This window comes from Ricinus communis, chromosome 8, assembly GCF_019578655.1.
Source record: "Ricinus communis isolate WT05 ecotype wild-type chromosome 8, ASM1957865v1, whole genome shotgun sequence".
NCBI lineage: Eukaryota > Viridiplantae > Streptophyta > Magnoliopsida > Malpighiales > Euphorbiaceae > Ricinus > Ricinus communis.
Genome location: NC_063263.1, coordinates 8596494 through 8609891, shown reverse-complemented (window position 1 = coordinate 8609891; position 13398 = coordinate 8596494). Strand labels below are relative to the sequence as shown.

The 13398-nt window shown below is 32.4% G+C and overlaps 1 protein-coding gene across 2 annotated transcripts; it reads left to right on the top strand.

Moving 5' to 3' along the window:
• Positions 1–8616: 8616 nt before the first annotated feature.
• On the top strand, positions 8617–10440 carry LOC8273780 (histidine-containing phosphotransfer protein 4). Of its 2 annotated transcripts, none has more exons than XM_002515919.4 (6): positions 8617–8772; positions 9354–9484; positions 9611–9679; positions 9794–9865; positions 10024–10096; positions 10190–10440. In XM_002515919.4, the coding sequence occupies exons 1-6, from the start codon at positions 8713–8715 to the stop codon at positions 10235–10237; spliced, it is 453 nt and encodes a 150-aa protein (XP_002515965.1). In that variant the 5' UTR covers positions 8617–8712; the 3' UTR covers positions 10238–10440. The 2 variants fall into 2 exon arrangements, with proteins under 2 accessions (XP_002515965.1, XP_048233680.1); XM_048377723.1 differs by lacking the exon at positions 8617–8772 and adding an exon at positions 9010–9030.
• Positions 10441–13398: the final 2958 nt, after the last annotated feature.

The window sequence follows — 13398 nt, the reverse complement described above, 5'->3', positions numbered from 1 at the left end:
GTATCGAAAATGTAGACGAAAATGGAGAATTGAAAATGATGATGAATTTATTATTCAGTCTTGTAACATACACTAATGCTTCATTAAGCTTTGTGGACTTCAGTGAAAAAGTCACCAGATTAGTGCTCATTGCGATTCAATTTCAATTGCATTGTCCTTCTAATTTTTGGTTATTGTTGATTGTTAAAACTCTCAATTTAACCTTGATCTTAATTAGCTGTCTAATCTTCTACATTATTATTTTAGTGTTTTTATTAGGTTAATAGATTAAGTTTGCAATGTCAATTAGCAGGGAAAGTGGATGTACAAACTCTCAGTCTTTTCAGTATGAAGGAAAGAGCGGAAGCAGTGCGGTTGGAATAATTGTTTCTACCTGAACCGCGAGTAAGATCTTTTTCCCTTTAAATTTCACGTAAACAATTACTTATTCTTACTTTGACGATACATACTGCTATGTATATTTCTTTTTGAGTGCTTTACTTTATAAATGTCAATCAGAAAACGGCTTGCTGTTTGCCTTTTCCTTTTGGGCTTTATGTAATTGACCCTGATTCTTGCACTTCAATTTCTTGTGCTTTTTGAAATTGTAAATAGTGAATACAAGCCTGCTGATTGTTGATACTGACATTTTAGGCATCTTAGATATTGCTGAAGCCTCTATGTTCTTGTGTTTGTAGCTATAACTAAAGTCACTTGCAATGGTAGAAGCAAGAAATAAGAAAAGGAAAAGAAGGTTTCATATTTTATTCATGCCATACATAAAGCTCTAAATTCTTCCGATTAATTGTTAGTAGTTTGTTGACAACTGGGATACAGGTCGAGTATATTTAGGTCTAGAATTTGCATTGGCATCACATGCAACATCCGCATTGGTATGCCTTTCATTACTCCATGCCTACTTGTGATGGGGTTAGGCTCATTTAGATGATTATGTTAAAAGAATTGAACTAATAGTGATGTGCATGAGTTTCTCTATCCATAATTTGCTTTGTCTTTGTAGCTGAAACTAGATAGTTTACAATTGAATCATGAGTTAGTAGAAGGAAATGACTTCATAGAGTTTGATCAAGTGAGGGGAACTAGACTGGGGAAGGACGTGAGGAAGTCGAAAAAAGAATCTTAGAAGCTCTATTGTTGTCGAGTCTTGGTCAGTGTTGTCTCTTTGCAATTTAGGATGTTTGACACATTGCTGTTTGTTTCTAATGAATTAGCAACTTGTACATTGCCTGAGGTGTTTGATTGGCTTCACGGAAGAACTAGACTTGCTCATGAATGTTCGGCTATGTGGTAAATTTACTTCTCCATTTCCTGTAAATACCAGGATGGATCTAGAGACTAGATTACTCTTCTGCTTTATGGGATCTTTCCTTATAGTCTATGCTCATTGATAATGCCAACAGAAAATGACTCATAAGATGCTGCAGAACAGAAATTGCTCTCGTATAATTCCTTGCATCTGTTTTGTATATGTTAAACACTGCCATGCACTTGTCTTTCATTAGACAGCATTTTCTGATAATGATGTAGCTGTTGCTTGTTTTGGCAAGAAACTTGCCTTTTGTCTCACTCGGTCACTTGTCAAAAATCTTGTCATAGCAGTGTTTACTTAGGTGTATAGCAATATTATCATAACTCTGCAAAAAATATCTCACACATCTTTGATATCATAGAATTCTATTATGCATGAGAATATCTTTAGTTTGCTTTCTAAGGTCCACCTGTGGTGGGAACTTGACGAAACAATGGCCATTTTGTTCTTTATTTACTTTAAAATTTTTTCACTAGTCTGCTATTGTTGGCCAAGTTCTAGAGAAGGTTGAACTGCTCATGGCTTCTTTTGAACACATCTTTTTGTGCCAGTGACGAACTTATGTTTTTCTTATCCATGTCTTTATCCAGAGTAGAATATTTTCCAACATGATTTGGATTGATTTGATTAAGGAGAACTGCAATTTGATGTGTGAAATGGGACAATAACATATGCATAATAATTATACATTGGGACAGGTGAAATACACAAATATTTGATTATGTGGTGACAGGCTTTTCCTCTCATACTCTCTTTTCAATTTTTATCACTTGCTCTGCGAATTTCCGTCTTCCTGCTTAAACTCAAAGAGCCCTTCTAAGTGATCAATAAGCTGAATGTAGTTCTTTAGAACACCCTGAAGTGTTTATTGCTACCTCTTTCTTCCTAGAATTCTAGAAATGTGTTCTTTTTTCCAAAGTTTGATAGGCGTGGAGGTTGCCATTCAGTGAATGGTTTGCTTTTAGTACATCTTACAATTTTTTGTATCCACTGTGAATTTCTACTTTCTTGTTTGGAAGTCAAGAATCCTCTTTCTGGAATCAACAGTTTGGACATTGAAGTTTCCATGATTTCTTGTCTTTCAGTATTCTTAATATGATTATTATTTCTGAAGTTTATTTTAATATGGAAATTAATTTTATGAATTCAGAAATGTAAATTTAAATATTTTTGTTCTTCCTTTTTTTTTAAACTTAATTGTAGTATTCAGAACTACATTTTACACCAGTTATCCTTAGTCAAACGCTGTCCCGTTTACTCATTTAAATTAGTTTATGAAAATTCCAAAGGACTTAAATTTCTGGAACATTGTATATAAGTCTTTTTTGCATTTGTCAAATTTGTTTTAATTTGAAGAATATGTTTCTGCTGTGGTGTTAAAATTATGCTGCATAATTGCTAAGGGTAAATTAAATTTAATGGAAGCTGGAAAACAAAGTTGGATCATCTCATGGAAATAGATGTCATGGAATGCAAGCTTCAACTTGAACACATTATGACTTTCTGTTACTTTCTAGTTTACTCATCTAGCATTATGTTTATACACTTCCCCACACCCCACTAAGAAACCATCCCATTGTTTCTTGTTGATTTTCTCTCGTGGCAGAATGCATTATATGGTTTAGGTGCTCTGCCTATCCACGCACAGAAGTATATTGCATCTAGATGGTTTAAAGCTTGTAGTGTCCTACTTGACAGAACTATCTTGCTCATCCATGTTACTTTTGAATGTAGCATGGAAACAACCTTCTAGGTGAAGAAAATCAATGAACAATATTATTAGCACCAACATTTGCAATCACCGTGCACTTGGCAAAGTATGGTTCCCTCTCTCAAAAGTTTGCAAGCATTACTTTTCCTGTTTTGATGTTCTGTCATCACTAATTTGGTGGCTATATGGTCATTTGTTTATTACTTTTCAGGATTGATACTAGGATCACTGTCTCATTCAGTTTATTTGGATAGATTTTGGCAGACTGAACAAAAGCTGTCTATAGTGGGGCTGCTGCTTTCAATAATGTCTACCAGGCAATAGGATTCTTACATGGAGATGAGCAGAATTGATGCTGCAAGAAGAATATCTCCAAAAAGGTTAGTGAGAAAGCAACATGAAAGCTAACTTCTTGCATGATTGCATCAATGCCACAAGTATTTAGATTATTCGCATAAGCACATCCTTGATGAGGGAAAAGTGACTTCTTTTCGAGAAGGACCGCCGAGCAGCTAATTCTTTGAAATGGCAACCCTTAACTAACATCTCACTAAAAGACACTGGCACTGCAAACTCATGCACCACGCACTATCTTGCCACCAAAGCTACTAGCTTTTTTTACCTCTGCCTGTACTAATATTGCACAAACCTCATGTAATACCCTTACTGTCAAACATTGACAGTTGTTCATCGGGTGTTAAGGTTACATCAACAATTTTGAAGTTCAACTCCCTGATCTTTTACAAGTGTTTCTCTTAATGCTAGAGACACATTGATTTTGACCGCAACTGTTTTCTGGGTAAGATTTCTCTTTCAAATAACAAAAGAACCTATTCTTATAATAATTCTCATCAAATAATTTGCAATAGTGACCATTTAGAATTAGAATAAACTTTTATAATGACATGACTGCCTAAATATTATTATTTTTTTCTCTGTGATTTTAGAGACGGAATTTAAAGAAGAGTATATCAGTTTATATTTATTGTCTTTTCTTTTCGTGTTGGAAGCCACAAAGCACTTGTACCAATTTTCTAATTCTGCATTCTATCTGGATTGGCACATAGATACGTGCTTTAAATATAGACAAGACTGCATCTGTGAAATGGAGATAATTAAAAACGAAAGCTTATAACTCATTTGATAAAAATAGCATTTTGTTATGAAACCACATATGCAACTAAACTAAACTTTAATCTCATGGTATATCCTGCATTATATTGTTGAATGAAACTAACAAATAAATAAATGAGATTTGCATTGCTTATTATGGAAATATCGCATTTTTTTTTATAATGGAATCATTAGTCTCAGATCTATGCTATGACGTTTTTCATTATAGTTTATGTAATATATATTGTTGCAGTAACAAGGTTATTACAGTCACAGACACTTTAGTCTTTGCTCTTTTTTTTGCCTTTGTGTCTCTCTCTGTCTCTTGCTATTCCTTTGCTCACGTAATATGGGGCATAGTAATTACTATAACTCAAATTTTTTATCCTAAAATGTCCCCAAGCCTTGAACTCCACCGAGGTGGCTAGTATTTGAGATGACTTCGAGTGTTAGAATAATACAGAAATCTCGTTATTTCACTCTTTTGGTAGGGAAAAGTAACAACTAAACTAGCATGTCTAAATGATTTGCTGATGTAATTTTGTCCGTGATTTGATAAATAATTAACTTTCATTCACAAGCAAAACTTGATACTTCTAGCTGGGATTGATTATTGTCCAGGGTGGGATTCTTATCAACATAGGAGACAGTGATAGCAAAAGGGAATCACAATCTATGCCAAGAAAACAACATAAAATCATATTCTGATCCCTCTCCACCCACCCATACCCTCAGCTTTTTTTAAACTCTTTCTCTTTTATTAAAGCAGCAGATGTGACCACACCAAACATTTGCAAAAGAAAATGTGTTGTGGCACTGTAAAACATCTCGTCTCCTCTCACTTGGCTGTGGCAGAGGAATAAAGAGAGAATCTTTTCTTAACACTTCTCCCCTTCTAATATCTTGCTAAATTTGTAGACAGAAATGGAGAAAGACATGACCATTGCCTGCAAGGTGAATTCTGATGTCAATCATCATTGGGAATTTGTCCATTATTGTATTTTTTTGGCCAAAATTTTTTCCTCTTTTGGTCACTTACGAATCTCCTCTTGCTGGAGTGTCTGCTCTTGTTATATTCTCCACCCACTATATCTTTACTTATCATTGGCTCTTTGTCACATAAATAAATGAGCAAATTATTTTTCTTTTTCTTTTTCCTGAAAAGAAACCTTATAACAAGATTCCATTTAGCTTAATACATATTCATCTACTTGACTAATGACCTGTCAATTTAGAAGCAGTTTCTTAGACTATAACCGAGAGTCAGTAAACCAATACAATTAAATAAACCCTGAAAACCGCTACTAGTAACATTTCATTTGTACATGGCCCTGACCACAGTTTGGTTTAGATTTGGAACCGGAAACCAGTTTTGATTCCAGTTTTAAAGTAGGAGAGAAACCAGCTCGTTCCAATTCCACCCAAGGACCGGATAGGAACTGCCAGACCAGCTTCAGTTTAGAACCCTTTGAAAAACAATAGCTGGCAGCTTGCCAGGTACTGGTTTTTCTTTTCAAATTGGTCTGAAACTAGAAGTGGAACCAACCGGCCAGCTATGATCTGACTCCGGTTCCAATTCTGGAGGAATCCAACTTGCTGGTTTCGGTTCGGTTCCATAGTCAGGCCTAATTGTCCAGTCTCTTTAAAGATTTTTTTTCTTTTTTTTAACAAATGTTATACATCAATAGGTTAGTGGTTAGCATGTAGATGCAAGCTGATGACGTACAATCACAAAAAAAACACTAGACTCAATAAACAAGGAAAAATTCTCCTTTATTAAGAGGCCGAGGGCTCAAACTGAAGTCCCACCCACATGTATAGATCATAGCTTGAACCCTTGAGTATTTTTTCCTGTATAAGAAGAAAAACTTTTGTAATTTTTTTCTCAGATATTCTTTTCTAGTGTTCTCTGTTTGGGAGCCAAATGAAGTGTGTTGGTTTGCAATACTATTGCAGGAAGTACTTGCCTATTCTCCATCTATGTCTCTCTTATACACCAAACAATGAATATTTGATATAAATCTGGTAATATTATAAAGATAAAACTTTTCTGACTTAACTGCTTGTCAAATATTAATTGATTTATACACCAAAACTAGGAAAGTGTCTCCCATTGTTGTATTCTTTTCTTTCCCAATTCTTATGAACTAATATGGGCATGGTAACTTATAATTACCTCTAATTGCATGAACTTGTGACTTTGGTCAGTTGTAACAGTTCATTTACCTAGTCACTTTTCAGTTGATCTTATTGCTATAATTAGTTAAAAACAGAACTCTATTTTTTTTCCTTTTTGTGATAGACTTCATTGTTTCCTTCTTTTGTTCTTGTTTTTTTTTTTTTTGGAGGGATGGTATTAAATTAGGTTTCATTTTTAGGCTTTTTCTAGTATGCATTTGGTCTAATCTACACTTTTTAGATTATAACCATTAGATTTTAAACTATTAATCTTAACCACTAAAATCTATTACCTACAACTTACTAAATAGGTAACAAAAATAGAAAGGATGGGTGGGGAAACTTGATAGCTTATTTTAACAGGTTAGAAGATTATCTTTTGTCCATCCACTGTAGCAGGTTGTGCATTCTGGAAAAAGCCCTCTTTTTAATATACAAAATTGCACTGGACTCTGAGTTACATAAACTGCAATACTAATGCAACGATGCTATACGCAACACATTCTCAGAGACACGTGAGCTTCATCTTAACTCCCTGCTGGCACGTGACCCCTGAGGTTTGGTAAAAAATTAAAGGAGGGTTTGACTTATGTTGTGTGAAAAATATTTGGGCATTGCACTACTTTTAAGTGAAATGACGTCGTATTCACATCATTAGTCATTCTGTCAATCATGCAAGAACTAAACGACATCATATACGGGACCCTTCTTGATTGATGCTGAGAATAATTGGTTGTTACTTCAATGTTGAATCGAAATCAATATTTCCATGCAATTATGAAGGTTTTTCTTATAATTATCTCTTTCTTTTTCTTTCTTCAACTCACTTGCCAAAATGTTCATATTTTTTTATGAAAGATGTTGAAACCCAAATGAAATAATTATTGAATAGGACAGCATCGTACTCCTATCCTCTCACTTGAATTGTCATTTCATTTGGGTTTATAGTATACTTTATATGCATGTGAGAGTGAAGAACAATGCCACTGCCTGTACAATAGTTTCAGGTAGGTACGTTGGACATATGTATGAAAAGAAAGGGTAAATAGAAACACCCTTTATTCATTATAAATAGCATTTTTAAACAATATCTTTATATACTATATCTGTAAAGAAAGCATATTAGGAACTGATAGTATAAAAGCTTGTCCGTACATGGTCTTTTCACAGAATCAAATTTGTCCACTTTCCCTTTGTCCTGATCTCATTTTGCCCTTTTGTTTTTATTTTTGTTAGAAGCTAATTATTTACCCGATTGATATATTTAGGCAGTGGTTTCTTTTCCACGGTAAATTTGATACCTTTTACAGCCATTGTAATCTACTAAGAACAAAATCTGACAATCATATATTAATTATCAACCATTAACTTATAGAATCAGGTCTAAAACTCGGCTTCTGAAATACAATTATTATTAACAAATTCATTTGATGTCCTAACAGTAATATCATTTGATTTGACAACATCCATCAATCGGTAATAAGAATGAATTTCAATCTTTTGGATTTGGCTAGTTACATATGCTAGTTAGCTTTCCCCTATCTTTGGATAAATTCTTTGCCTCATGAGATGCCCATTAAGATTAATAACATAGTTGGTCGAAGTAACATCGTTAAACAGAAGCAGAATATATCTATATTCAAGTTTGGAAGTTCTTGGCTTCTTTGAAGATAATCATTTAGAGCACATTTATAAGAAGCGTAAAAGTAAAGGGCACAGAGAATATATGTGTGTAGGCATGCAAAAATATCTAGCAATTTGTGGAGTGAGGATGAAGAAAGTGGGTGAAATTAGTTGAAAAGATAAAAGTCAGAGCTAATTACAGCTCAGTCGTAGTACCAAGAAGAACAATAAGGTGATGGGGATAGAAACTTCTCAAGGTGTATGTATAAGAACATGCAAATTGAGTTGGTGGTAAATTTGTTCACTCTCATTGTTAATTAGAAGTAGTGACAGAACCTTGCAGGTTATTATAGCCCACAGACAAAAAAAGAAAAAGAAAACCATTGCACTAAAGGAAATGAGCACATATAAGAATCTGCATGTATTTTTTTTCTTTAAGATTTGATGTAAGTAATAAAGAAATTAGATACTTTTTTATATGATGGAATCAGAATTCATACACTTCAATACCCGCATTAACATTGCTGAGATACTAAAATCTCTCTTTTCTCCTTCACGCTAGACTTGTCTGCTTGTATGGTGAAACCACTTATTCTCTTCACAGTTCTTGCTCTTTATGTAGAAAGTTGGTAAACAGTCTCTCCCTTCTCTACTATATAAAGCCCTTGCCATATTGCAATATCATTTTAACTTTGTAGGTGTTCTCTCTCTCTCTCTCTCTCTCTCTCTCTCTCTCTCTCTCTCTCCCATTGGTTTGTCCAATATCCTTTCTCAAATAATGGAAAGAAACAAGTTGCATAGGCAGGTTGCTCTCGCAAGGCAGTCTCTTTTTGATCAGGTCTTCACTTTTAAAATTACTGACTGTCAATGAATGCTATTAGCCAAATATATCTCGCACATAAAGTTTGAGCAGCAAGTTATAGTCGTCTTTAGTTTTTATATTAGCTTACAACATCTCTCTGCATGATCTCAAGTTTCCTCAATGAAAATCTTTTTAGATCGCTTTGTTCATCTGAGATAGCCAGCAGCATCCAGGGAAAATGCAGGCAAACCCACAGTGGTTGGTCTAATAGCACAGATACAAGTCTAGGACATGGTACATGTCGCATATGAATTCAAAAACTAGTTAGTGCAAATTTGTGTTCTTTTCAGTATCCTTGGTCTGTAGGTGGCTGCCTCTACTATCCAAGTTACCATGTGACTTTTGTAATGCATGACAGGGTGGGTCATAGGATTTTCTGATTAGAGAAAAAGAGAAAATGCACACTTTTGAGAGACTGTAGATATGGGAAATAAGAAAATAAGTACTTTATAACATGTTTTAATGAGTGTTTATGTTCATTCCCAGCTAGTTTCCCTCTTTAATTATTTTACTTTAATGCTTGTGATGGAAGTCTAAAAAAGGGGACCATTTTTCAGGGATTTCTTGATGAACAATTTCTCCAGCTTGAGGAACTCCAAGATGATGCTAATCCTAACTTTGTGGAAGAAGTTGTCACATTGTACTATAGGGATTCAGCTAGATTAATCCTTAGCATAGAGCAAGGATTGTTAGTTCAAAACTTCCCCTTCTTTTTACAATTCTTTTCTTTCTTCACTTCTCTTATTCTTTTTGACCCAAACAAGTACAGGTAATGATGGGTATTGATAGTGGCATCTTTGTTGTTTCTATGCAGGGAGAGGCATCCACTTGATTTTAACAAGCTAGATAGCCATATGCATCAATTCAAGGGAAGTAGTTCAAGGTATTAACAAAATGAGCATTAATAATGAGATTTACTAAAGGTATCATTAGGTATATTCTATGCTGGCTTTAACACAACAATCTTTTCATCTCTTTTCTTGTCTATTGGGTGTAGCATTGGAGCCAAAAAGGTCAAGGCCGAGTGCACTCTCTTTAGAGAATATTGCAGAGCAGGAAATGGAGAAGGGTAATCCTCCATTTTCCACTTTAGTTCTTAAAAATCTTTTCTAACGAACGCCCAAGATTGTTTTGGGTCCACTCTGGACATTTTTCCCATATGCAACTCATTTAGATGCCATAAATAAACTATGCAACGTTTTGATAGATTTCCTTGTAAACATGCAGGTGCGCCAGGACATTCCAACAACTCAAGAAAGAGTATGCAACTCTGAAGAAGAAGCTCGAGTCTTATTTTCAGGTGCTTTCCTTTAGGTAGTTTCTCATGAAATTCTTACATTAGGAAAGAAAAAATGCAAGTACTGGTACTAAAATTTCTATTCTAAAAATTCAGCTAGCAAGGCAAGTCGGGCCTGCTGAGACTGCATGCCGCCGCAAGTAAGAAATTAGTAGGAGAAGGAAGAGACGTGGGGATATAGTTGAAAATGTTTTTGATACTGCCTGCCTACTAACCCACCAGTAAAATGGAAGAGTTTGTATTGGGTTTAGCAGGGCTACAGTATGGTTTCACTTATAAGCTATGTATTGAATGGAAGTGATGTGCAAATTTTTTTGCTACTTATTAAACTCCTTTTACAGATTTTACTATGCTTTCTCTTGGGACAACAATTATTACTTATTTCTATTACCTTCTCCCACTCGAATAAAAAGCAAGTGAGAGTAGAAATCTGCAATTCCTTGAGCAAAGAGGCCCGACTGTATCTAAGTAGGCTAGTTCAGAAAAAGCTGATTACAGCCCAATTTCACCTCTTAAGCAACACAGCAAGCTAGCAAGTGTGATATATAGATTAATGAAATGTAAGAAACCCACATGCTAGCTCACTGAATTATTATTTACTTATTTTGCAAGAAGTTTTAACTGTTATTCAAATGATGTGTGAAAAAAATAAATAAATATTCATTTGAAGTCCATTCTTTGTCAGTAATTCCTTAGCAAGGAAGACATTTATGTCATATGAATTTATTTCGTTATAATTCATTAGTTAAAAAAAAAATTTAAATAAAATTATATGATGGCTTTTATTTCTTTTTAGAAATGAAAATCTCATCAGAGTACTTTTTCTCCACTACAAGCAGGGAAGGTGAATGCTACAGATACTCGTGTCATTTATTTCATATTATTGATTCCCACCAAACGAACACACATTTGTTGTATGTTGTGTTATGTTCTTTTATGGGTAAAAACTAAGGAAATAAAAGAGGAAAATAAGGTTGGAGAATGTTTGTCTGTGACTCTTGCATACCTATACAATCATCTCATTGGTCGCTTACACTATTCATCATATGTCACTTAAAAATTCAATGACCGAACCAATAGAATAGTGACACATCATCTTTTTAAAAAATTACTGCAGTGCTTCTCGGTCTTAGTTACGTTTCATGAAATTAATCTATCTTCTTAATCTATAAGCATACAAATCTATTAAAGAACAACTAGAGCATCTAATAGTTAGAAAAATCTTAAATTTAGACTTATGAAAAATAAAAAAAGAAACGGTATTCACTCACCAGATACCCTAAATTATAATTAATCAGATAGACGTTGTGGTTTTTTGCTATTGTAAGTTTTGTATTATTATGAGAAAATTTAAGAATAATATATTATTTTTATTAGTAAATTAAATTTACGTGCATATAATTATTGATAATATTGAAATATATTTATTTGAAGAATTTTAAAATCTAAACAACTTCAAATACTTAACTATTCAAGTACTAGTAAGAAAGACTTTTATTGAAATAAAATCACAAAACCAAACCTTGGATTTTGATTTTATACAACTCTTAATACAAATAAAACAATTCATTCTCAAATAATCACTCTACTTCCATTTCATAGGTGAGAAAAAAATTTAAATTTTAATTCAAGAGAAAGCTCTAAATTTTCCCCCTTTACCATATTAAGATAATGGAGGCTGATCCAAATAATTTTCATTTCTTTAAGTAACTTCATATTTACATCACATTTTACTTATATGATAAAATTTACATCTCTCATTATCTTTCATTAATTATGTTGCTCTTCTATTGTGTTTCAAAGATGAGACATGACTAACATATCACTTTCTCTCTCTTTCTTTCTTTCTTTTTTAATGCAATCTTTAGATAAAATGCTCATACTTTTCATAATATATCATTGAAATTTTTCTAAATTGATTTACTAGGAAAATCTCATTAAATAGAGCTAGCATCGACTTATATTATATCTCTGTTGAGAACTAAAATGGAGAAAAGTAGGCCCTACGCATGCATTTTCTTCTATCTTGTTTCGATATATTTTCAAGGCTCCATTTGCTTTTCTTTTCTTTTTTTTTTAAAAAAAAAAACTTAATAATACTATTTTGTTATGTATAAAACACTATACTTAAGATATTTTATGATATTCTCATATATATATAATGCTTTTTAGGGTGTTTTTATTTAAAATAAAATACTATTAATTTTTAATTACTTTAAATTTTATTCTTCAAATTTTATAAGTAACAATAATTAGCAACATGTTAAACCTTTTATAATTTTATAATTATAAAAATAATTAATAATTTATAAAAAATGACAATCATTTCCGTATATTTCGTAAATTATACTAACTTTTTGTAAGTATTATTAATTGCAAAAAAATAAATTATATTATGAAAAAAATGATTACTTGTGTGAAATTTAATAATTTAAGAAAAAATTGACTGATTTATGAGAAATACAAAATTTTTTATAATTGCAAAATATATTGGTAAAATCAAAAAATGATAACCATACAAAAGATAATAAAAGTAAAACACTTCATTTATAAATAGTTACTTCCATATTTATAAGTAGGAAAAAGACCAAAATTCTGATCCAATAGAAAGCTCTAAGCTTTCCCCTTCACCATCTTGAAAGAACGGAGGCTGAACCTAATGATTCTAATATTTTTTTAAGCTTTCCATTCTGACATTTACTACACACATTAATCATATGATGAAATCTTCTATTATTGTTATCATTTTTGAACTTTCATTAGTATATAGCATATATATATATTCATAATCTATTTGTTATATTATTAGAATTTAAATTTACATCTCATTATCGTAGATTAATTATGTTCCTCATCTATTACACAAATATGTTTATGGAAAGAAAATTATCTATGCATTTAAAAGATGAAAAGGTGACTAATTAAGACATCATTTTCTTCTTCTTCTTTTTTTCTTTCTTTCTCAATGCAATCTTTAGATAAACGCTCATAATTTTCATAGGATACAATATTGCAATTTTGCTAAATTGATTTTACTAGAAAAATATAATCAAATTGGGCTTATCTTATATATATCACTATTGTGAACTAAAATAGAGAAAAGTAAGTCATACGCATGGATACTTTTTCTATCTTCAATATACTATTAAGTCTCCATTTGCTTTTAAAATTATTTTTTTAAATCAAAAAATTTCTGCTATTTGGTTATGTACAAAATATTATGATAAATATATCTTTTATATTTTTTGTAACAAAAATATCAAAATATTCAAATTTATCAAGAATTTATATTTATAGTTTATAAT